The sequence below is a fragment of the Xenopus tropicalis genome, chromosome 2 (assembly GCF_000004195.4).
Source record: "Xenopus tropicalis strain Nigerian chromosome 2, UCB_Xtro_10.0, whole genome shotgun sequence".
In the NCBI taxonomy this organism is placed as follows: domain Eukaryota; kingdom Metazoa; phylum Chordata; class Amphibia; order Anura; family Pipidae; genus Xenopus; species Xenopus tropicalis.
Window position 1 is genome coordinate 163,205,551 of NC_030678.2, and position 25,612 is coordinate 163,231,162.

The 25,612-nt window shown below is 39.9% G+C and overlaps 1 protein-coding gene across 1 annotated transcript in view; it reads right to left on the reverse strand.

Moving 5' to 3' along the window:
* cntn5 (contactin 5) overlaps nt 1-25,612 on the reverse strand; it is a 778,158-nt gene that overhangs the window by 215,477 nt on the left and 537,069 nt on the right. The window contains exons 8-9 of the mRNA XM_018091747.2: nt 16,493-16,588; nt 6,070-6,273 (exon numbers count right to left, since the gene is read on the reverse strand). Of these exons, the coding sequence (XP_017947236.1) occupies nt 6,070-6,273; nt 16,493-16,588 (300 nt within the window). The remainder of the gene's footprint in view (nt 1-6,069; nt 6,274-16,492; nt 16,589-25,612) is intronic.

The window sequence follows — 25,612 nt, forward strand, 5'->3', positions numbered from 1 at the left end:
CCTGTCCGAGTACCCTGTCCAAATATCCTGTCCGAGTGTCCTGTCCGAGTGTCCTGTCCGAGTGTCCTGTCCTGTAAGTCAGTTTCTGCCCTGCCCTTGTTCTCCTTTGTTTTTGACTCCCTGGTTTTTGACCTTTGACCTGTTATTAGTAATGATTAGTGAATCAGTCCCGTTTTGCTTCACCAGAAAGAAGAAAATTTGCGAAATGGTGAAAAATTAGCGAAACGCACGTGTCGCTCGTTTTTTTTTTTTAAACTCCCGCGTCTATTTTTTTGTCGCTCACTTTTTTTTTTTTTTGCTGCGACCGCGCCCAATTTTCTGCAACCGTGCCCAATCTGACGCGACCACGGGCAATTTGACACGCAACAAAAAAATTCAGCACAACTAATTTTTCTGCTGCGAATTTTCACGAAAACAATTCGCCAATGGCCAATGTTCTCCTTTGGTCTTGACTCCCTGGTTTTTTACCTGTTATTAGTAGTGATTAGTGAATCTGTCCTGTTTTGCTTCACCAGAAAATTAGTGAAACTGCAAGAAAATTTCCGAGATGGCGAAAAATTAACGAAACGCATGTGTCGCTCGATTTTTTTTTCAACGCCCGCGTTTATTTTTGTCACCTGCGTCTATTTTGTGGTCGCCCGCTTTTTTTTTGCCGCAACCAATTTTCTGCAACCGTGCCCAATCTGATGCGACCATGCCCAATTTGCCGCGCAACAAAAAAATTATACGTGCCTAATTTTTCCGCTGCAATTTTCACAAAACAATTCGCCAATGTTCTCCATTGGTCTTGACGCCCTGGTTTTTGACCTGTTATTAGTAGTGATTAGCGAATCTGTCCCGTTTTGCTTCACCAGAAAATTTGCGAAACGGCGAAACATTTGCGAAATGCATGTCACTCGATTTTTTTTGACGCTTGCATCTATTTTCTTTGTCGCCCGCTTTTTTTTTTGCCGCGACCGTGCCCAATTTTGCCGCAACCACGCCCAATTTGACGCTCAACAACAAAATTCTGTGCAACAAATTTTTCCGCTGCAAATTTTCACGAAACAATTCGCCAATGGTGAAATGCACACATTCACTGCGATTCCATGCCTGGCGAAAAATTTCACTCATCACTAGTTATTAGATTTCTGCCCCCCCCCCTCCAGAGTGGAGACTTAAAGACCCTTTAGTGTAAATGCTAGAATCGCTCCATTGTGGAAATCTTTAGTAATCGCTATTAGGAAAAGACAAGCGACTTGACGCTGGACATATATAACATTTTAGAAACAAATCATGTAAAAATTAAGAATGTACCAGTGAATTATTCTATCTTAGATATAGAAGGATTGTGCTTAAAAAATGTTTAGGACTGATTTATTGAGAAATTCCACCAAAACCCCACTAGCCCCGCCCATCTGTTCCACTTCCTGCTGGCTGAATTCTCTGGATGTGCAGGGGGGCCAGCGGCTCTCATTATACAAGCACTGTAGGATAGGAACCAATCAGCAGCTAGGCTGACCTGATAGGGAACTGAAGCCTGTCTTTGCTTGTGTGAGTGCAGGGCTATGATTGGCTCTCCCCCTCCTACTGTGCTTCTGGCAGGGACCGTTAGGACACGCCCACCCTTCATTTCAAACAGGTACAGAGATCTGAGAGGATCTATAGAGAGCTCCAGTAAAGAGGTTATTTTTACAGATAGGATTAATTTTTAGCCCAAAGTGAAACCAGTGAAACCATAATTGCCTACAAAATTAGGGTTTTTTTCCATTTATCCAATATGTCTCCTTTAAAATCGCAGCGACTAAATCTCTCCGTGGGACATTAGCCTAAACTAACTAAGCAGACTTCAAAGAAAATATTTTATTACATACAAACAAAAACACACTGACATATCTATTTAAATGAATTTGTTTTACTGGTCATTTAATGGTGTTTTTCTTTGGTACATGTGAATGCTTCGGCCATAGCAATAACATAACTGCTTCTTATCAACTAGCAGAGAAGGAATGCTCTATGCATACAATGAGCTATAGTCACAGACTTATCTGCCTATTAAAGCTAAACAATGGAAGATAATCCCAATGGGTTTAATAAGGAAATCAAAGAATATCTGGCATTAAGTAATGAACTAATATCCAGAGAGCGACACAGGAATCCTGTTCAGAGGAGTTTACTACATGGGAGATAAAGGCTGGGATGGTTTAGGAGCCTCATTACGCACAAAAGCTCATTATCCACACAGAAGTGATTGCCTTTCCCTGCCACTCCAGCTGTTACTGAACTACAACTCCCAGCATGAAGCTTGAAATTGTAGTTCACCAACAGCTGGGGTAGCACAGGTTAGGTCTGTCTGAAGTAGGACTGTTTCATGCTGATATCCCTATAAATTATTACAAAGTAAGTCGGCATATACTGTGTATATATTGTATTTTGCTGTATAAAAAAGGTAAAATTTGCTATTCTTCTACCCAATGTATTAGCTGATCTGCCTGTCTGTGGCCAATCCTAAATCTGCCCAGTTACACAACTGACTCATTGGCTGACTGAGGCAGATGTAAAGTCACAGGGGTCCCTGGCTGCACCACAATGAATCCTTTACAAGGCTGTACAATTAAGAAATTGGATATGTGAATAAAAATGAATTGCTGAGGCTTGAAATGAGACGGAAATCTAACTTATTTGTCCAAAGGCAGTTGGCTATTGCCTCAATATATTTCAGATGGGGGGGGGGGGGGGGGGGTCAATGACCCCAGCAAACAAAAATGATTGCTCTCTAAGGCTATAATTTTACTGTTTTTTTTTTTTTTAATCCTTATCTTCCAGTTCAGCCCTTTGCCTGTTTTCATATCAGGCTCTCAATCAAATCACTGTCTGGTTGCTAGGGAATATAAAACCTCAGCAACCAGATGACTGCTGAAATACTACTGGAGAACACCTGGGGGAGTAACTGGGGGGAAAAAACCACAAAAAAATGAAGACCAATTGCAAATTGTCTCAGAAGATTAATAAGTCAGATGTGAAAGTTAAAGAGGATGTTCAGACAATAGTCCATATGCTTAGTTTTGAAGATACAGTCCAGCATCAGCACTACTAAAACTCTCACTGATCTGCTCTCTGCTCTCCCTATAGGGGATTTCCCAGAGCTGGACTTGGGAGGCAGCAAAATAAAAAAAAAAATTCACACTGAACTGGTTCTGAACATGTCTTCCCTCTCCTGCTTCATTTGAATACTTTTGATACCATTGGCTGGCAAGATTCAGCCAATGGGATCAATGAAATGCAGATGCAGCAGGAAAGAGAAGGCATGCACAGTAACCAATTCAGTGCCAACTTCCTGTGTGGACAGAATGCAAGTTGGTGTCTGCAATCCCTTCTAAAGAGAGAGGAGAGAGCAGAGGGAGTTTCAGTAGCACTGAACCTGGTCTGTAGCTTTAAAAAGAAACATTTTAAATAATGAAGATGAATTACATTTTTTTTCTGACAGGGGCTCTTCAAATTCAGACTACTTTCTGAAGATGAACATTCCCTGTAGGGAGCACTAGAGGGCACAGGACACAACATGGCCCTGTCCTTGGTGCTCAGGGTCAGACTGGGGGGTGCAGGGACCACCGGGGCTACCGCCTCAGGGGCCCTGCATCCCCCAAGGTACCTCCGCCAGACGCGTCCCCTGCAGGGGCCCCCGCCATGCACCCCTAAGCCCACTCCCTGCAGGACAGCCAGGGGTGCGGGAAGAAATTGGCGGCCAGGGGAAGCAGCAACCGGGTATTTTCCTGGTGTCCCGGTGGCCCAGTCCAACCCTGTTCTTGCACTTGCAAAAAGATCCCTTATGTTCAGAGGTAAGGCTGGCAATTACCACGCATAAGGTAATAATATTATCTGAAATACTACTTTGATACCTCAACCCTGGTTCTTTAATGAAAAATTGTTGGATGTTGGGATATACTATGCTTTCTAGCCTGCAAGCCTCAACACAAGTCATTTTCTATACATGGCAAAGGGGTTTAATTCTCCAAGGTGCAACCAACAATAAAGGCTATTACAGTGCCATACTCGGTTTCCTATTCCTATACAACTTTATTCCACTCCCATCTTCATCAGAACACGATTCATGATAGGCTGAAGAGTTTATTATGAAAGAATTGGACCATTATATTGTTACTTGTGTAAGTATTAGTACAGGTATAGGACCCGTCATCCAGAACACTCAAGACCTGGGGTTTTCTGGATAGGGGGTCCTTCTGTAATTTGGATCTCCTACCATAAGTCTACTAAAAAAAATTTAACGCAATATTATTGTTTTGGCTGCAATAAGGATTAATTATATCTTAGTTGGGATCAAGTACAGGTACTGTTTTATTATTACAGAGAAAAAGGAATCATTTAACCATTAAATAAACCCAATAGGACTGTTCTGCCCCCAATAAGGGGTAATTATATCTTAGTTGGGATCAAGTACAGGTACTGTTTTATTATTACAGAGAAAAGGGAATCATTTAACCATTACATAAACCCAATAGGGCTGTTCTGCCCCCAATAAGGGGTAATTATATCTTAGTTGGGATCAAGTACAGGTACTGTTTTATTATTACAGAGAAAAGGGAATCATTTAACCATGAAATAAACCCAATAGGGCTGTTCTGCCCCCAATAAGGGGTAATTATATCTTAGTTGGGATCAAGTACAGGTACTGTTTTATTATTACAGAGAAAAGGGAATCATTTAACCATTACATAAACCCAATAGGGCTGTTCTGCCCCCAATAAGGGGTAATTATATCTTAGTTGGGATCAAGTACAGGTACTGTTTTATTATTACAGAGAAAAGGGAATCATTTAACCATGAAATAAACCCAATAGGGCTGTTCTGCCCCCAATAAGGGGTAATTATATCTTAGTTGGGATCAAGTACAGGTACTGTTTTATTATTACAGAGAAAAGGGAATAATTTAACCATTAAATAAACCCAATAGGGCTGTTCTGCCCCCAATAAGGGGTAATTATATCTTAGTTGGGATCAAGTATAGGTACTGTTTTATTATTACAGAGAAAAGGGAATCATTTAACCATTAAATAAACCCAATAGGGCTGTTCTGCCCCCAATAAGGGGTAATTATATCTTAGTTGGGATCAAGTACAGGTACTGTTTTATTATTACAGAGAAAAGGGAATCATTTAACCATTAAATAAACCCAATAGGACTGTTCTGCCCCCAACAAGGGATAATTATATCTTAGTTGGGATCAAGTACAGGTACTGTTTTATTATTACAGAGAAAAGGGAATCATTTAACCATTAAATAAACCCAATAGGGCTGTTCTGCCCCAATAAGGGGTAATTATATCTTAGTTGGGATCAAGTACAGGTACTGTTTTATTATTACAGAGAAAAGGGAATCATTTAACCATTAAATAAACCCAATAGGACTGTTCTGCCCCAATAAGGGGTAATTATATCTTAGTTGGGATCAAGTACAGGTACTGTTTTATTATTACAGAGAAAAAGGAACCATTTTAAAAATGTGAATTATTTGATTAATATGGAGTCTAATGGAGATGGCCTTTCCCTAATTTGGGACTTTCTGGATAATGGGTTTACAGATAAGGGATCCCAAACCTGTAGTTGTAATTACAGTGGCTCTTGGGCCAAGCGTATTTCATACAGTACAATAGGGATGTAGCGAACATCGCCAAAAATGTTCGCAGACCCATTCGCGGACTTTCGGCAAAACTCGCGAATATTCGCGAACTTTGCGAACCCCATAGACTTCAATGGGAAGGTGAATTTTAAAACCTAGAAAAGCCATTTCTGGCCAGAAAACTGATTTTAAAGTTGTTTAAAGGGTGCCACGACCTGGACAGTGGCATGCAGGAGGGGGATCAAGCAAAAATTTCTCTGAAAAATACTTTGTAAAAAAACCGCCAAAAAAAACCCGCCAAAAAAACCGCCAAAAAATAACGAAAAAAAAACACCAAAAAATAACGCCAAAAAAAAAACGCCAAAAAAAAACGCAGCGAACCCAAAATGGCGAACATCGCCAAAAGTCCGCGAAACAGTTCGCTACATCTCTACAGTACAAGGACGTACTCACCATCATTGCGTAGAGTCAGTGGCGTCGGTGGGCTCATGACCCTCGTATTAGTCAACGGATTTTTCACGAGACAAATATAGCTGCCGACATCAGATGCCTGTGCTTTGGAAATGTAGAGATTCCCTGTCTGCTGGGAGATGAAGCGGCGACTGTCTTCAGCCACAAAAGAAGGGAACTCATTGAAAACCCAACTGTAGATGAGCTCTATAACAGGGAGAGAAACCATTGTCATCACAGAGGGCATAATAAATGATGGAAACAAATAAACAACAACAACAAAAAATGTATATTTTGGACTAGAGCGTGCATGCATATTTCATGGGGCGGTGAGCAGTGTGAAAAATAACAATGAATAAACCTATAGGCAGAACACATGGGTGACAGAAATCATCTCTTTGCATTGTGATGGTTCTGTTCTATCCTGGACCAAAAGATCAAAGGGAAAATCAAAAACTGTTTATACAGGAAAGATCACGGGCACATTGTAAATAAATGTAAATATACCACACATCACCCTCTTGTTTATAGTTGAAACTTATCCATACACTTTAATATGGGTAATATTTTCCTACTCCCAAATTCTCTGTATATAGAATTCTCCACCTTTTTCTGATATTGATCTGGCAAACAGAAATGGAAATGTGGCTATTAAGCTGGTTCAGAACAAGCCCTTTTTTGTATAAATAAGTGGAAATAGAGCGGGCCATTTTGTTAGAGCTGACATGAAAATTGCACTGTATAATGCTAGATTTGTATCAGAACCACAGCATGGGGTGTTCTGCTGCCAGACCTTTGGGAATTAGTCATTTATTATAGGAGATTGCAATGTCACACTGCATTCTGCAGGAAATAAAACCACCAGGCCTTCTCCCTATGAGGGATTTCTCAAAAGCCACGGAAGTCAGATAAAGATATTTGACTGCCTTAACAATGAGATGGCCTGACAATCATTCTGTGCAATATATGTGCGGATTATATTATTTAGTTAACAAGCCGACACTGTAAAAAGCAGCTCATTAGGGGTATCCATTAGAAAAGATAAAGTACATATATATAAAAGAGACGCGTTTCAGGACAGACATGCAAGACTAAGGGGTGCTAGGTGCAGAGCACAGACAGACCCCAGAAGGAAGTGATCATTAAAGGAGAACTAAAGCCTAATTAAAGAAGTAGGGCAGAAATGGTGCATATTATGTTTTGGGCTTCTATACCAGCCTAAGGCACCCACAGCCCTTTAGCAGGGAAGGTCTGTGCCCCCTGATGCCCCAGTAGCCCCCCATCTTCTTTTCTGCTGATTCCCTGCCCATACTCTGTGCTGCTGTCACTTGCCTGAGCTTAGGGGCCCACTCACACTATACTGTGTATATAGAATATAAATGTCACCCTGTACTGTATATACAGAATATAAATGTCACACTGTACTGTATATATAGAGTATAAATGTCACACTATACTATATATACGGAATATAAATGTCACCCTGTACTGTATATACGGAATATAAATGTCACACTATACTGTATATATAGAGTATAAATGTCACACTATACTGTATATATAGAATATAAATGTCACACTATACTGTATATATAGAATATAAATGTCACACTATACTGTATATATAGAATATAAATGTCACACTATACTGTGTATATAGAGTATAAATGTCACACTATACTGTATATATAGAATATAAATGTCACACTATACTGTATATATAGAATATAAATGTCACACTATACTGTATATATAGAATATAAATGTCACACTATACTGTATATATAGAATATAAATGGCACACTATACTGTATATATAGAATATAAATGGCACACTATACTGTATATATAGAATATAAATGTCACACTATACTGTATATATAGAATATAAATGGCACACTGTACTGTATATATAGAATATAAATGGCACACTATACTGTATATATAGAATATAAATGGCACACTATACTGTATATATAGAATATAAATGTCACACTATACTGTATATATAGAATATAAATGGCACACTGTACTGTATATATAGAATATAAATGGCACACTATACTGTATATATAGAATATAAATGGCACAATATACTGTATATATAGAATATAAATGTCACACTATACTGTATATATAGAGTATAAATGTCACACTATACTGTATATATAGAGTATAAATGTCACACTATACTGTATATATAGAGTATAAATGTCACACTATACTGTATATATAGAGTATAAATGTCACACTATACTGTATATATAGAGTATAAATGTCACACTATACTGTATATATAGAGTATAAATGGCACACTATACTGTATATATAGAGTATAAATGTCACGCTATACTGTATATATAGAATATAAATGGCACACTAAACTGTATAATATACAGTATAGTGTGCCATTTATATTCTATATATACAGTATAGTGTGCCATTTATATTCTATATATACAGTATTGTGTGACATTTATATTCTATATATACAGTGTATATATAGAATATAAATGTCACACTATACTGTATATATAGAATATAAATGTCACAATATACTGTATATATTGAATATAAATATAGGGATGCACCGAACCCAGTTTTTCGGGTTCGGCCGAACCCCCGAATCCATGTTAAGGGATTCAGCCGAATACCGATCCAATATGAATTCTAATAAGCATATTCTTATTAAGATTTGGAAGGGTTAAATGTTGTCACGCACAGCGAAAAATTTTACACTTTGGTGTTTATGCAGTGACATTTACCCTTCCGAATCCTAATTAGCGTACTGAATACCGAACCGAATCCCGGATTCGGTACATCCCTATATAAATGTCACAATATAAGACTGATTAGAAATAACAATGAGTAGTGATGGGCAAAATAATTCGCCAGGCATGGATTTGCGGCGAATTTCCATGTTTTGAAATTGTCGCCCGAGTCAAAAAAATTGTTGCATGCATAAAAAAAAAGCCATATCCAGCATGTTTTTTGACGGATGCGACAATTTTTTTTTGCAACAGTTTTGCCATTTCGCGAATCTTTACAAAGATTTATTAATTTTTCTGGCGAAGCGAAACGGGACAGATTCGCTCTTCACTAACGATAAGCCAATCTGTCGCCTTTTGCTTTACTGAAAAGTTTGAGAAACAGTAGCTGAGCCTCGGCTGCAGTGCAACAATGCTGTGTTTATTATTGTATTTCATAAATATGTTATCACCTTGAAAAATCCAACGGTTTGCAGTGGGAGTTAGCTGCCACAGTCGCGCCCACCCTCAGATTAAGATCTTGTAGGATTATGTGATTCCCACCGGTATTGTTGCATACCCTTGATCTATCACCAAAGGAACTGGAAGGCTGAATGATTAACAATTCCCTTCTCTCAGAGGAAATCAAGTGACACATCTCTGAATTGCTTAAATCAGGGATGTTTCAGATTTACTCTTCAATATTATTCAGCCGTACATGTCAGTGCCGACTTCCTATCATACGGGCTACAGCCACTTAACTCTTATTGCCATTCCGGCAACGCCCGCTTGATAGCTTGCTCACAGAATAAACCAGAACAATACAAACGTGCTCGAATGGAGAAATAAAAGCATAGATATTAGTAAGAAAGATGCAACGCAAAGCTGCAGGAGTTCTCAATGGAAAAAAAATCAGAGTACTGCATTATTAATATTATCTATTGCTTTCAGCTCTGGTTTATTCCCAGCCTGGCAAGCTGCTGATAAAACACTCATTGGTGTACTTTGCCTATCCATGCATTACTGAGTGCCCAACTTTCCATTTAAAATGTCATTCCCTATAAAATGAGAACATATGGAAGATTTGGGAGGTTAAAGTGCTGTCTTCACAATAATACAGAGATGAAAAACAAATGTCAAATGAATAAACAACTGAAATGTGTATTCATCCGTTCAGCTACAAACACTCCAAATGTAAGATGGGGCTTGGAGTGATCAAAGGCACATATACATGGATGGGGGAGTGCTGTACACAAAGTAGCTTGTTTTACATCATATAAACCAGCAAGACATATGTAATAAACAAGCCTCCTTCTTCTGTTGAGGGTAATGTAGTTTAATAAGCATAATACAAACTTCTGGCCAAATTATGTACTTGTAGGCAATAGTGAGCCGGTAACTACCAAACACAAACTGCTGTACCTGAAATTGAACCTCTGTATTTGCCCAATGGAAATTCCAAGAGTTGAATTTGCCATTTTCTTTCCTTTTGCTTAAGTCACCCTATGTAAGGCCACTCACCCACAGCGTGTGCGATGGATCCGGGTGGAAAGCACTAAGCCAAGTGGAACGCATGCGAGATGACGTCACTACTCGAGCGACTATTCCTGCGCGAGACTATTCCTGCGCGAGACTATTCCTGCGCGAGACTATTCCTGGGCGAGACTATTCCTGGGCGAGACTATTCCTGCGCGAGACTATTCCTGGGCGAGACTATTCCTGGGCGAGACTATTCCTGGGCGAGACTATTCCTGCGTGAGACTATTCCTGCACACAACAATTTACGCGTGTATCATTACGTTGACGAACATTGCATTTTTGAGCCAAATGCAAACCCTTTAAATAGCCAAAACACTTAGGCAACAGCGCTCAGTTGTCAAGCTCTCGTGCCTAGCGTCCTGTATCCTATTGACCTGCTGGTTTGACCTTCTTGCCTGACCTTAGGAACCTAAGGAATATTGCAAAAATTAAACACCTCATTCCTTCTGAGGTTCTTCCAACACTAGTTCACGCCTTCATCACATCACAACTGGACTATTGCAATGCCCTCTATGCAGGCCTGCCAAATAAAGACCTACACCGCCTGCAGCTAGTACAGAATGCTGCCGCAAGATTGCTAACAAGCCAACCCCGCCATTGCCACATAACACCAATCCTTCTCTCACTACACTGGCTACCCATAAAATGGAGAATCCTTTTCAAAATTGGCATGCTGACATTCAAATCCCTACATGGCCTAGGCCCTGGATACCTGAAGGACTTGTTGCAACGACATCACACCTCCCACAATCTTAGATCAAATGGATCCAATAATCTGACCACCCCCCCAGAGTTCAACTGAAAACCTTTGGATCCAGAGCTTTCTGTCATGCTGCCCCTACCCTGTGGAATGCCTTGCCAAACGGGATCAAGACAGCTCCAACCCTGGACACGTTTAAATCAAAACTGAAAAGCCATCTGTTTAGCCTGGCATTTATGGCCACATAACTTTTCCTCTGCACACATAGATATGTACTGATATGAGACAAGCTTATGCGCTTTGGGTCCCACGGGAGAAAAGCGCTTTACAAATGTTTGTTGTTGTTGAATCCTTGCTGCCTGCCACGACCCGGACTTGTTTAACTATTCTTCTGCCTACTCCTTCGGTACTACGCTATTTGGCCTTCCAGCCTCTCTTCACTGCTGTGCTCACTGTCTCACCCTCGGGTAAGCCGCCAGCTAGTGTGATGTGCTTGTGGGTGGCGATCTCATCTGACCTGCTCGGCATGATACCCTAGAATCTATGAAGTGTTATCGACTGAACGTTCACTTTTAGGTGCTGATTTATGATCGCTTGAGCCTTTCGGCTCGAGTAATCATAAAGGAATCCTCACGTGAGGGTTTCGGTGAAAAAAAAACCTCATTTGTTGAGGTATTTTTTCCTAAGGGGGCTTTCTTAAGTAAGAAAAAGTTTGGCACCTAATAGGTGGCAAACTTTTTCATATTTAAGAAAACCCGCTTAGGAATAATACATCCCCAAACCCTGTGTGAGTTCCCCCCGCGTGGCCACCAACCTAAGGCACCAAGTCCATTAGAGGAATGGCCAGCTAAACAGGACCATAAACTGGGTTCTCCAGAGCAGAGGCCACATAGCCTACATAAATAATTGTATTGCTATTTCCAGTGGCAATATACACTATAATCCTGCCATTCTTTTTCAAGATGAAGAGAAATAAAGTCATTTGAAAAAAAAACTATGGACATAATGGTCCCTTGTGCTAAACATAAACAGAAACCTTAATGTGATGCCTTGGGTAAGAAATTTTGGGTTGTATGTAAACAAAACAACAAAAACTGTATTGGAAATGGTCTCATCCGAGTAATGAGGATGGCACAGGGATTCAGTGTTTAGCACCGCTGCTTTATAGCACTGGGGGGCAGTTTTAATAAGTTCCACTGGGGCAATTACTGATATGTGGAACTTCCTGCTTCTGAGTTTTTGTCCTATCATTTAACCCTTAATAAAGGGCCTGTGAACACTGTTGTGTGCAGAATATATTGCATTACATTAGAGGATTCCTGCTTTCTCCACTATGTGCATCTTACTTCCATGACTGTGTCCATGCCAGGATGAGCAGAAGTGGGGTATACAAGATAGCTGTGATAGGGAGTGGCAGTGGATGGTATTAACAAACACTTGTCGGTTTGTTTTGATTAATCTACAAAGCAGCACCTCCAATCTATTATTATTGGGATACATTATTGCATTTATCCCAATATGCTAGACAGAGGATACTACTGAAATAAAAACCATGTTGTTTTTTTGCAATCTCTTTACAATACAAGGTTAACAGATTAGAACATCTAAGTTATACACAGCTGCACTGGAGCACTGAACCATTATGATTAACAGTAACTCTAGCTGTAAATATAAAAATACCCCTTTCTCCACCAAATCATATCAATTTAGCTTAAAAGAAATCCAGATCTGCAAACTTACTATGTTATTTAAGTTTCAACCAATATCTGTATTTAAAATGGTGTAAAAAGTAGTATTTATTGGTTTAGTAGGAATTCCATAGTTATTTAAAAGACCATCTGGTCCTGTTTTGTCTCCTGGTGCTGTGCGAGTAGAATTTATACCAAGCGTGAGCTGTAGTATGGATTAAACAACATAAATAACTGCATGTGGACTATGACCATCTGGAAGTCTATACACAAAGAGGAATAGAAAACCAGATAGGAACGCTTTTGATTTTAGTGGGCATTCCTGGCTCTGGTAGAACCATAATTATTAAATAAATGTTTGTAATGATAATTATATACTTAGATCTTTGTAAACAGAGAAGGGAAGCTACTCAGCCATTTTATTATCAATAACTTAATAATAGTGCACGCTAGAATGCTTTACATATTCTGCAGTCCTGGAAGCTCCCTCTGTTTGTTTAAGATAGCAGCAGCCATTTTAGTTTGGTCTGACTTCACTTCCAGGCAGCAGAGTTCAGGCAGGGAACAGCTCTCAGCTCAGATTACAGCAGAGAGGGGAGGGGGAGAGAGCAGAAGGGAGGGGGAGAGAGGAGCAAACTTAGTAGGCTTGTGCCAAAGATCACAGAAAAGAATGAAATGTGATTTTTTTTCCCACTGTGGACTCAGAGCAGCACTTCTGTAAGTGCTTATGGCTGTATTTACACAGACCTTTCTAAAACTTACTTAGTTTTTTACCTTTCCTTCTCCTTAATGGAGATTCTGTGGCTAATTCCATTGCTTTAGCAATGAGCTTAGGTCAGACAACTACAATTCGGAGAATTAAAGAAATGATTTCATTGTTTGGCATAGGTAACTTTACTGGTGCAATTAAGCTTCTATGGTGGTAAATCTAGGTCATCATTGTTCTATGGCTCCTTAAACAGATGAATAAAAATAAAATTATTGTAGTAAATTTAAAGATACACCTAAACCTTTCCAATTACATGGAAAGTATCTATGAGGTGCTCTTTCTGGTTTCGCCATGCAATTGTTGTGTGCACCATATTCTTTCAACACAACTGAACTGCTGTGATTGATGTAAAGCACTGAGGGAACCATGGAGCTACTACCTAATCTGGAGATGGCAGTCGTTCCAGGGTTCCCATGGCAGCACAGAACTCAATTCAGAACAGAAGGCGCTGAGTGATGCAGAACACAACTATGCAGAAGTGCAAGCAACGCATTTTGATGTACCTTAAATGAAACTGGTTTTACGTGCAACGGACTGCAAGGAAAGTGTGGGAACTGCAACTGCACTTGTGGATGTACATGAGCCATTATATAGCTAAATGTAGTTGGATACCTGCATGTCCAACATCCCATAACAAAACCAAATTTGTTACTATCAAGTTGATCCTCTCTTTGCTGCCATTACTCTCCACTCTTTTGGAAGACTTCCCGCTAGATGTTGAAACATTGTTGGTGGGATTTTCTTTAATACATACAAAAGAGGTTGGACACTGATGTTTTAGATCAGGTCTCACTCAGATGCCTCTAGTATACAATTTGTCCTACAGGTATACATTTGGGATGAGGGTAGACTTCTGTGTAGGTAGTCAACTTAAACCAGAACCATCTCAGCAAATCCATTCTGTATAGACCTTGTTTTGTGGAGAGGGATATTATTTCTATTGAAACAGGAAGGGGCCTCCCCCACAAAATAGGACTCACTGAATTGTCAAGAATGTAATTGTATGATTTAGTTCCACCAGTGTTGGTAATGATGGACGTGGTTTAAATAGCCAATTACGATAATTGAAAGTATTGTGCACCTACTTTGGCCATTTTTGTATTACCTTATTACTTAGGGGCAGAATGGAAAGTGGACCTCTTGGTTGTATGTTACTGTTGACATTATATTGTTTTGTGATCTACACTTATTCCTCAGATCTGCAAATTCTACCAACGTGACTAGGTAGTGCTCACTATGTCCTTATCTAGGCATACATGTCCTTGTGTATTTTTCAAAAGCCCCGCCTTCCTATTTTTCAAGTGGCTCTTTCCATATGGCACTCAATCTTTACTTGACTGTTTATTAGAGCACCTGAGCAAAATGAATACTGCTACAAATATAAAAAAAATGACTATCAATACTGTAAATACAAAATGTATGAGAATACAAAATCACTAAACCAAGGGAAAAGGAAACTTTGCTTATCCTGTACCTTTGGGAACTAAACAACACATTATGTTTCAGGGAACATTACCCCATTACGAGCCTGGGGATAGTACTAATGTGCTGTTCCCAGAGGAACAGTAAAACCAAGCTTTTCTGTAGACTTTTAATAAAAACTAAGCTCTGTTTATTGTGCATTAGTAATTAGCCCAGAGAAATGATCTTTTGTATTTTTTTTTTTTACTTTTTTTGTTCATATAGATCAAAGCCATCAAGGGGATTACAACAAAATGTTTGATCCCCCAACAAAATCTGAATTACATGACCCCCGGGGGCACATTGTTCCTAAGTCCTACAGGGACTCTTTTAGATGGTTCAGTAGAAGGAGTACGCTAGGGAATTTAGCAGCTTGTAGGCATGACTTCTGCCATTATGGTGGGACTGATTTTATTTGATCTCCTTCCATAAGGGGTCTTAAAGATACATGAACCAGGAAAAAAAAAAAAAACAAGTAGGGTTTTTCTTTTTCTTTCATCGAGATGGATTAGATTTCAAGTACAAACCAGATTCCAAAAAAGTTGGGCACCTCCACATCATTGCATTCAGTTTTTATTCACAATTTGTTTAGTGTCCCAACTTTTTTGGAAATCAGGTTGTACAAGGTTCTTTCTTATCATTACAGAAACAAATGCAAATCAGTCGAAAACTACAAGTTATTTGTTTAATAAGGACAATATGGCAAATGTCACTTCAGTAGTATTTGGAGCTTTCTAATGAAGCTTTTGGGATGATGGATCTCATACCCATATAGTCATGTAACAAGTGACACCAGTTCAATAACCATAAAAGAACCCAGGCTCATACACCTCTCCAACCGCTCCTCCTCTGCCATGCCACTCTGCCAATCCCTGCACTGGCTTCCCCTACCATCCAGGATAAAATTCAAGCTATTGACCCTCACATTTAAAGCAGTCCATAACTCTGCCCCACCCTACATCTCTGAACTCATCTCTAGGTACCATCCAACCCGCTTGTTACGCTCCTCTACTGACCTGCTCCTCAACTCCTCTCTCATTCCCTCCTCACACGCTCGCATTCAAGACTTTACAAGGGCTGCCCCCCTTCTCTGGAATTCGCTCCCACAAACTGTCAGACTTTCTCCCAATCTCTCTGCCTTCAATATATCTCTAAAAACGCATTTATTTAGAGAAGCTTACCCTAATCTAGTTTAGCAACACCCTGAGCCACACCTCTCACAACTCTGGTCTTGCCCATTCCCACACCTTGTGTCTCAACCCTTTCTCCTTGTAGATTGTAAGCTCTTTTGGGCAGGGTTCTCTTCACCTCTTGTATCGGTTACTGATTGCTTTATATGTTACTCTGTATGTCCAATGTATGTAACCCACTTATTGTACAGCGCTGCGGGATATGTTGGCGCTTTATAAATAAATGTTAATAATAATAATAATAAAAGGACTTTACTTAACAGCTAGACAAGAATATAATTTTCTCAATAGGAGGGTAAGGGAAAGTGAACAGTAAAGAAGACAGACTGTACCTGGAGAGTGATGAGGAGGAGAACACATCAGAACAACTCCCTGGCCTTCTCTCACGGACACTGCGCTCCTTATCCGCCCACTGAAGTTTCCAAGATCTGAGAATAAATCAATATATTAGTAACAAATCATTCTAATGGCAGGTTAAACATAAACATGTATTAGCAGAATATTTGACATTTTCTCAATAATAACCTTAGCACTACTGCAATTGATATAATTTTTTTTTTATTTTAGGTTTCAAGATGTTAGCATTTTCTGATAATATAATATATTTGAAACAACATCGCCAGCTGCTGGTGATGGCTACAGTCAACAAAAATTACATTTTTGGAGGAAAGCAAAGTCTTGTTATGGTACTCTGCCTAAAAGATGAAGTTCGTGAACAGAGAGGAGTCATCTGACATTTCTAAGACAAAAGACACTGCTTTTCTTAGGAAAATATTTTTTAGCCCATACTTCAGTTCAGTGTAAAAATGAAACTGGGTAAAACAGACAGACCGCAAAATAAAAAAATAAATAAATTTGGAATATAGTTAGTTAGGCACAAAATGTAATGTACTGTATAAAGGCTGGAGTGGGCAGATGTCTAACATAATAGCCAGAACACTACTTTCTGCTTTACAGCTCTCTACTGGGTAAAACAGACAGACTGCGCAAAATAAAAAAATATTTGTAATATAGTTAGTTAGGCACAAAATGTAATCTATAAAGGCTGGAGCGGGCAGATGTCTAACATAATAGCCAGAACACTACTTCCTGCTTTACAGCTTTCTAATCTCTTAGTTAGTCAGTGACTTTAGGAGGGCCACATGGAACATAATTGTTCAGTTACTTTGTGAGCACGCAGGTCAGATTCAAATGCAAACAAACTGAACAGTAATGGCTAGTGATCAGCGAATCTGTCCCGTTCTGCTTTGCCGAAAAATTTTCAAACCTTTGAATGATTTGCAAAACGGAAAACATTTATTGACGTGGGTGACCATTTTTTTTCCATGACAAATTTTGTCGCCTGTTTTCTGAAACAATCCGGCAATGGTGAAACGTGGAAATTCGCTGCAAATCTATGCCTGGCAAATTATTTTGCCCATCACTAGTTATGGCCCATATGACCCCACCTCAAGTCACTGATTGGCTACTGACTGCTAACAGCTTAGAGAGAAACCATTGGAAACACATTACACCGCAATGGATTAAAATCCTGCAGGGCTCGCAAGGTCCCCCTGCTCAAGAAGGCACATGTGCAGGCCCGTCTGAAGTTTGCCAATGAACACCTGAATGATTCTGTGAGTGACTGGGAGAAGGTGCTGTGGTCTGATGAGACCAAAATAGAGCTCTTTGGCATTAACTCAACTCACTGTGTTTGGAGGAAGAAAAATGCTGCCTATGACCCCCAAAACACCGTCCCCACCGTCAAGCATGGGGGTGGAAACATTTTGCTTTGGGGGTGTTTTTCTGCTAAGGGCACAGGACAACTTATTCGCATTAACGGGAAAATGGACGGAGCCATGTATCGTGAAATCCTGAACGACAACCTCCTTCCCTCTGCCAGGAAACTGAAAATGGGTCGTGGATGGGCAATGACCCAAAACATACAGCAAAGGCAACAAAGGAGTGGCTCAAGAAGAAGCACATTAAGGTCATGGAGTGGCCTAGTCAGTCTCCGGACCTTAATCCAATAGAAAACCTATGGAGGGAGCTCAAGCTCAGAGTTGCACAGAGACGGCCTCGAAACCTTAGGGATTTAGAGATGATCTGCAAAGAGGAGTGGGACCAACATTCCTCCTAAAATGTGCGCAAACTTGGTCATCAATTACAAGAAACGTTTGACCTCTGTGCTTGCAAACAAGGGTTTTTCCACTAAGTATTAAGTCTTTTTTTGTTAGAGGGTTCAAAAACTTATTTCACTCAATGAAATGCAAATCAGTTGCTATCTTTTATTTAAAGTTATTTTTTCGATTTTCCTTTTGATGTGCTATCTGCCACTGTTAAAATAAACCTACCATTGAAATGATACTGTTCTGAGACTTTTCATTTCTTTGTCATTGGACAAACTTACAAAATCAGTGAGGGGTCAAATAATTATTTCCTCCACTGTAGATTACATTTTTGCCTCACTAACTATATTGAAAACATTTTTTATTTTGCGCAGTCTGTCTATTTCACCCAGTTTCATTTTTACATTGAACAGTTCCTTTCCTTTGGCAGTGTTGCTAGTAATTGCCATAGGTAGTGATGAGCGTATCTGTCCCGTTTCACCAAAAAATTCACCAAACAGAAAAATTTGCAAAACGGCGTGATTTTTTTGTTGCTCACAACGATTTTTTCTGCGGTGAACTTTCGCAGAAGTTTTGTGAAACAATTTGCCAATGGCGAAATGTGGAAATTCGCTGTGAATCCATGTCTGGGGGAAACATTCGTTCATCACTAGTCAGAGGAATTTCTTTTGGATGTTACTTACATTATATCTATATGTAGGTATTCCCCACACCCACTTCTTTCTGCTGCTGTAAATACATTTTATATATGCTTTCAAAACAACCATTTTAAATTTGCCTTTCTTTTTTTTTCTTAACACAAAATTCCTTTTTACACAAGGTTCTGCCAAACCTGCTTTTCCATCTCAGGGTCAGATTTCCATGCAGGTGTGACAGGGTAGATTGATAGCAGGGGAGATTTACAAGGAACACATTCAGCTGAAGCAGCGTAAAAGCAAGGTGCAATGTTTCACAGGACTGTGTATGGCATAAGCCCTTCCATCAATCTATATTAGAAAACAACACGACAAAACCTGCCGACATTGTCACATGAACGTAGAACTGACAATAAGATTTTTTTTGGTTACAATTTTGCATGTTTACGGGATGAATCATTTACAGTATATTTTGCAGCTTTATTGTGCAATACATTTCCAAATATAATATTTAACTGAGAAAAAAAAAATCTACAGATGGAGCAAGTTTTCACAAGGTACATTTTGTAATTCCGTAATGCATTGGGGCACATTTACCAAGAAATTCTGAGATAAAGTTGGATTTTTTTTTAACTTCTAGATAATTTTGAGATTTATGAATGGGTTTTCTCCAAAACTCAATTTTTTCTGTTATTATTTTCCGAAAATTTTGAGTTTTTAGAAAATAACTCCCATAATTCGTGATTTATTAATGCTTAGTTAACTTTTTTTTGTCAAAAAAAAAATTTGGCAGGTTTGATCTGTCGAATACCATTGCGTAGTATGGAGGCTTAGAATAGTAGAGGAATAGAATAGTCAGTGACAGCCTGTCCTTGACACATTTTCAAGGACAAGTTAATCCCCTCATTGTTTTCCGTTTCACCCAGCTGCAAAGGGAAGTTAATCCCTCATTGTTTTCAGTTTCACCCAGATTCAAGGGGAAGTTAATCCAGTCATTGTTTTCAGTTGCACCCAGATTCAAGGGGAAGTTAATCCCCTCATTGTGTTCAGTTTCACCCAGCTTCAAGGGGAACTTAATTCCCTTAGTTTTCAGTTTCACATGTTTTCAAGGGGAAGTTAATCCCATCATTGTTTTCAGTTTCACCCAGTTTCAAGTGAAACTTTAACACATTATTGTTTCCATGAGCTCCTAAAATGGCTGCTGGAGCAATTCCTGTTTGGGGATAATAAAGAGTAGTGATGGGCGAAATGTTTAGTCCAAAAATTGTCACAAGAATAGTCGCAGGTGTCAAAAGAATAGTCGTGGGCATCAAAAGAATAGTCACAGGCATCAATTTTTTTTGCTGCGCGACATTTTCGCCATTTCACAAATCTTTTGAAAGATCCGTGAATTTTTCGGCGAAGTGAAACGGGACAGATTCGCTCATCACTAGTAAAGAGGACTCCTGGAAACGAACATCTGTTTAAACTTGAATTTTAATACTTTCGAATGTGAACTCGAAATTTTCATACAAACGATTCAGATATTATTGTGACATTTTATAAATACAGCAATGATCGAGTTTAATTAGAATCTATATCATGTCGAGTTTATACGACTTTCAAGGCCAGCAAAAAAAATGAATTTTAGTAAATGTGTCCCATTTTCATTCATTCAAAAATTTGCCCCCCAAAAAATCAAAATGAAGAATTATTTCTTCACGAAAGACATAAAAAAGCTACAGTTTCCCATTGGCATCCCAGTAGGCAGAATGGCCTGTACAAATAGGTAGTGATGAGCGAAGCTATCCCATTTTGCAGTGCCAAATTTTGTCTCCCATTTTGCAAAAAAAACCTGCCAATGTCAAAACGCGAAAATTCGTCGCGAATCCATTCCTGACGGATCGCCCATCACTAGTTATATTTTCTATTTGCTTAGACATAACAGAATGCCGACCCTGATGATAATCAGAGTGTATTTTACCTTTATATTAATGAAGTCCAAAAAATGACTTAAACTTTAGCAGAGTAACTTTGGCTTTAAGTCCTTTTTATTTCAGACAAATACATGGTAATCTAAATGTATTCTGTACGGCCATAGCCAAAGTGATACTTACAGCATTTTGTAGAGCAACACAGCTAGCATTTGCCTCCCAGAAACTGATCTGCAGAGCAATTAATGAGCAGTTCTGAATAGAGCAACATTAATCTTAAAACTGAAACAAATAACCATTTGTCATTACCCTCTTTGTGTTGTAAATGTACATTTGGAGCTGGATAATATTATGTTATGAATGCCTAGCAGTAATTAGAAAAATTGCTGTCATGGTTATTAGAGAAAAGAACTGTTTGTACAGCACAAAAAATGTGTTTTTAAGTAACATCCCATAAACCAGTGGGTCTTTTCAACCATAAACTGCCCAACAAGCAGAGGAATTTTGTTGTTGCCGCCGCCACCACCAAAGGGAATTATGAGTCTTTTCAACCATAAACTGCCCACCAAGCAGATGATTTTCATTGCCGCCGCCACCACCAAAGGGGAATTATGAGTCTTTTCAAACATAAACTGCCCAACAAGCAGAGGATTTTCAGTGCCGCCACCACCAAAGATGAATTATGAGTCTTTTCAACCATAAACTGCCCAACAAGCAGAGGATTTTCTATGCCGCCACCACCAAAGATGAATTATGAGTCTTTTCAACCATAAACTGCCCAACAAGCAGAGGATTTTCGTTTCCACCACCACCACCACCAAAGGGGAATTATGATTCTTTTCAACCATAAACTGCCCAACAAGCAGATGATTTTCTTTGCCACCACCACCAAAGAGGAATTATGAGTCTTTTCAACCATAAACTGCCCACCAAGCAGATGATTTTCATTGCTGCCACCACCACCAAAGGGGAATTAGGAGTCTTTTCAAACATAAACTGCCCAACAAGCAGAGGATTTTCGGTGCCGCCACCACCAAAGATGAATTATGAGTCTTTTCAACCATAAACTGCCCAGCAAGCAGAGGATTTTCATTGCTGCCACCACCACCAAAGGGGAATTAGGAGTCTTTTCAAACATAAACTGCCCAACAAGCAGAGGATTTTCTTTGTCGCCACCACCAAAGATGAATTATGAGTCTTTTCAACCATAAACTGCCCAACAAGCAGAGGATTTTCGTTGCCGCTGCCACCAAAGGGGAATTATGAGTCTTTTCAACCATAAACTGCCCAGCAAGCAGAGGATTTTCTTTGTCACCACCACCAAAGAGGAATTATGAGTCTTTTCAACCATAAACTGCCCAACAAGCAGAGGATTTTCGTTGCCGCTGCCACCAAAGGGGAATTAGGATACTTTTCAACCATAAACTGCCCAAAAAGCAGAGGATTTTCTATGCCGCCACCACCAAAGATGAATTATGAGTCTTTTCAACCATAAACTGCCCAACAAGCAGAGGATTTTCGTTTCCACCACCACCACCAAAGGGGAATTATGATTCTTTTCAACCATAAACTGCCCAACAAGCAGATGATTTTCTTTGCCGCCACCACCAAAGAGGAATTATGAGTCTTTTCAACCATAAACTGCCCACCAAGCAGATGATTTTCATTGCCGCCACCACCACCAAAGGGGAATTATGAGTCTTTTCAAACATAAACTGCCCAACAAGCAGAGGATTTTCGGTGCCGCCACCACCAAAGATGAATTATGAGTCTTTTCAACCATAAACTGCCCAGCAAGCAGAGGATTTTCTTTGCCGCTGCCACCAAAGGGGAATTATGATACTTTTCAACCATAAACTGCCCAACAAGCAGAGGATTTTCTATGCCGCCACCACCAAAGATGAATTATGAGTCTTTTCAACCATAAACTGCCCAACAAGCAGAGGATTTTCGTTTCCACCAACACCACCAAAGGGGAATTATGATTCTTTTCAACCATAAACTGCCCAACAAGCAGAGGATTTTCGTTGCCGCCACCACCAAAGGGGAATTGTGAGTCTTTTCAACCATAAACTGCCCAACAAGCAGATGATTTTCTTTGCCGCCACCACCAAAGAGGAATTATGAGTCTTTTCAACCATTAACTGCCCAACAAGCAGATGATTTTCATTGCCGCTGCCACCACCAAAGGGGAATTATGAGTCTTTTCAAACATAAACTGCCCAACAAGCAGAGGATTTTCAGTGCCGCCACCACCAAAGATGAATTATGAGTCTTTTCAACCATAAACTGCCCAACAAGCAGAGGATTTTCAGTGCCGCCACCACCAAAGATGAATTATGAGTCTTTTCAACCATAAACTGCCCAGCAAGCAGAGGATTTTCTTTGCCGCTGCCACCAAAGGGGAATTAGGATACTTTTCAACCATAAACTGCCCAACAAGCAGAGGATTTTCTATGCCGCCACCACCAAAGATGAATTATGAGTCTTTTCAACCATAAACTGCCCAACAAGCAGAGGATTTTCGTTTCCACCACCACCACCACCAAAGGGGAATTATGATTCTTTTCAACCATAAACTGCCCAACAAGCAGATGATTTTCTTTGCCACCACCACCAAAGAGGAATTATGAGTCTTTTCAACCATAAACTGCCCACCAAGCAGATGATTTTCTTTGCCGCCACCACCACCAAAGGGGAATTATGAGTCTTTTCAAACATAAACTGCCCAACAAGCAGAGGATTTTCGGTGCCGCCACCACCAAAGATGAATTATGAGTCTTTTCAACCATAAACTGCCCAGCAAGCAGAGGATTTTCTTTGTCGCCACCACCAAAGATGAATTATGAGTCTTTTCAACCATAAACTGCCCAACAAGCAGAGGATTTTCGTTGCCGCTGCCACCAAAGGGGAATTATGAGTCTTTTCAACCATAAACTGCCAAGCAAGCAGAGGATTTTCTTTGTCGCCACCACCAAAGATGAATTATGAGTCTTTTCAACCATAAACTGCCCAACAAGCAGAGGATTTTCGTTTCCACCACCACCACCAAAGGGGAATTATGATTCTTTTCAACCATAAACTGCCCAACAAGCAGATGATTTTCTTTGCCGCCACCACCAAAGAGGAATTATGAGTCTTTTCAACCATAAACTGCCCACCAAGCAGATGATTTTCATTGCCGCCACCACCACCAAAGGGGAATTATGAGTCTTTTCAAACATAAACTGCCCAACAAGCAGAGGATTTTCGGTGCCGCCACCACCAAAGATGAATTATGAGTCTTTTCAACCATAAACTGCCCAGCAAGCAGAGGATTTTCTTTGCCGCTGCCACCAAAGGGGAATTATGATACTTTTCAACCATAAACTGCCCAACAAGCAGAGGATTTTCTATGCCGCCACCACCAAAGATGAATTATGAGTCTTTTCAACCATAAACTGCCCAACAAGCAGAGGATTTTCGTTTCCACCACCACCACCAAAGGGGAATTATGATTCTTTTCAACCATAAACTGCCCAACAAGCAGAGGATTTTCGGTGCCGCCACCACCAAAGGGGAATTGTGAGTCTTTTCAACCATAAACTGCCCAACAAGCAGATGATTTTCTTTGCCGCCACCACCAAAGAGGAATTATGAGTCTTTTCAACCATTAACTGCCCAACAAGCAGATGATTTTCATTGCCGCTGCCACCACCAAAGGGGAATTATGAGTCTTTTCAAACATAAACTGCCCAACAAGCAGAGGATTTTCGGTGCCGCCACCACCAAAGATGAATTATGAGTCTTTTCAACCATAAACTGCCCAGCAAGCAGAGGATTTTCTATGCCGCCACCACCAAAGATGAATTATGATTCTTTTCAACCATAAACTGCCCAACAAGCAGAGGATTTTCGTTGCCGCCACCACCAAAGGGGAATTGTGAGTCTTTTCAACCATAAACTGCCCAACAAGCAGATGATTTTCTTTGCCGCCACAACCAAAGAGGAATTATGAGTCTTTTCAACCATAAACTGCCCAACAAGCAGAGGATTTTCTTTGCCGCCACCACCAAAGGGGAATTATGAGTCTTTTCAACCATAAACTGCCCAACAAGCAGAGGATTTTCTTTGCCGCCACCACCAAAGGGGAATTGTGAGTCTTTTCAACCACAAACTGCCCAACAAGCAGAGGATTTTCGGTGCCGCCACCACCAAAGATGAATTATGAGTCTTTTCAACCATAAACTGCCCAGCAAGCAGAGGATTTTCTTTGTCGCCACCACCAAAGATGAATTATGAGTCTTTTCAACCATAAACTGCCCAACAAGCAGAGGATTTTCGTTGCCGCTGCCACCAAAGGGGAATTATGAGTCTTTTCAACCATAAACTGCCCAGCAAGCAGAGGATTTTCTTTGTCACCACCACCAAAGAGGAATTATGAGTCTTTTCAACCATAAACTGCCCAACAAGCAGAGGATTTTCGTTGCCGCTGCCACCAAAGGGGAATTAGGATACTTTTCAACCATAAACTGCCCAAAAAGCAGAGGATTTTCTATGCCGCCACCACCAAAGATGAATTATGAGTCTTTTCAACCATAAACTGCCCAACAAGCAGAGGATTTTCGTTTCCACCACCACCACCAAAGGGGAATTATGATTCTTTTCAACCATAAACTGCCCAACAAGCAGATGATTTTCTTTGCCGCCACCACCAAAGAGGAATTATGAGTCTTTTCAACCATAAACTGCCCACCAAGCAGATGATTTTCATTGCCGCCACCACCACCAAAGGGGAATTATGAGTCTTTTCAAAC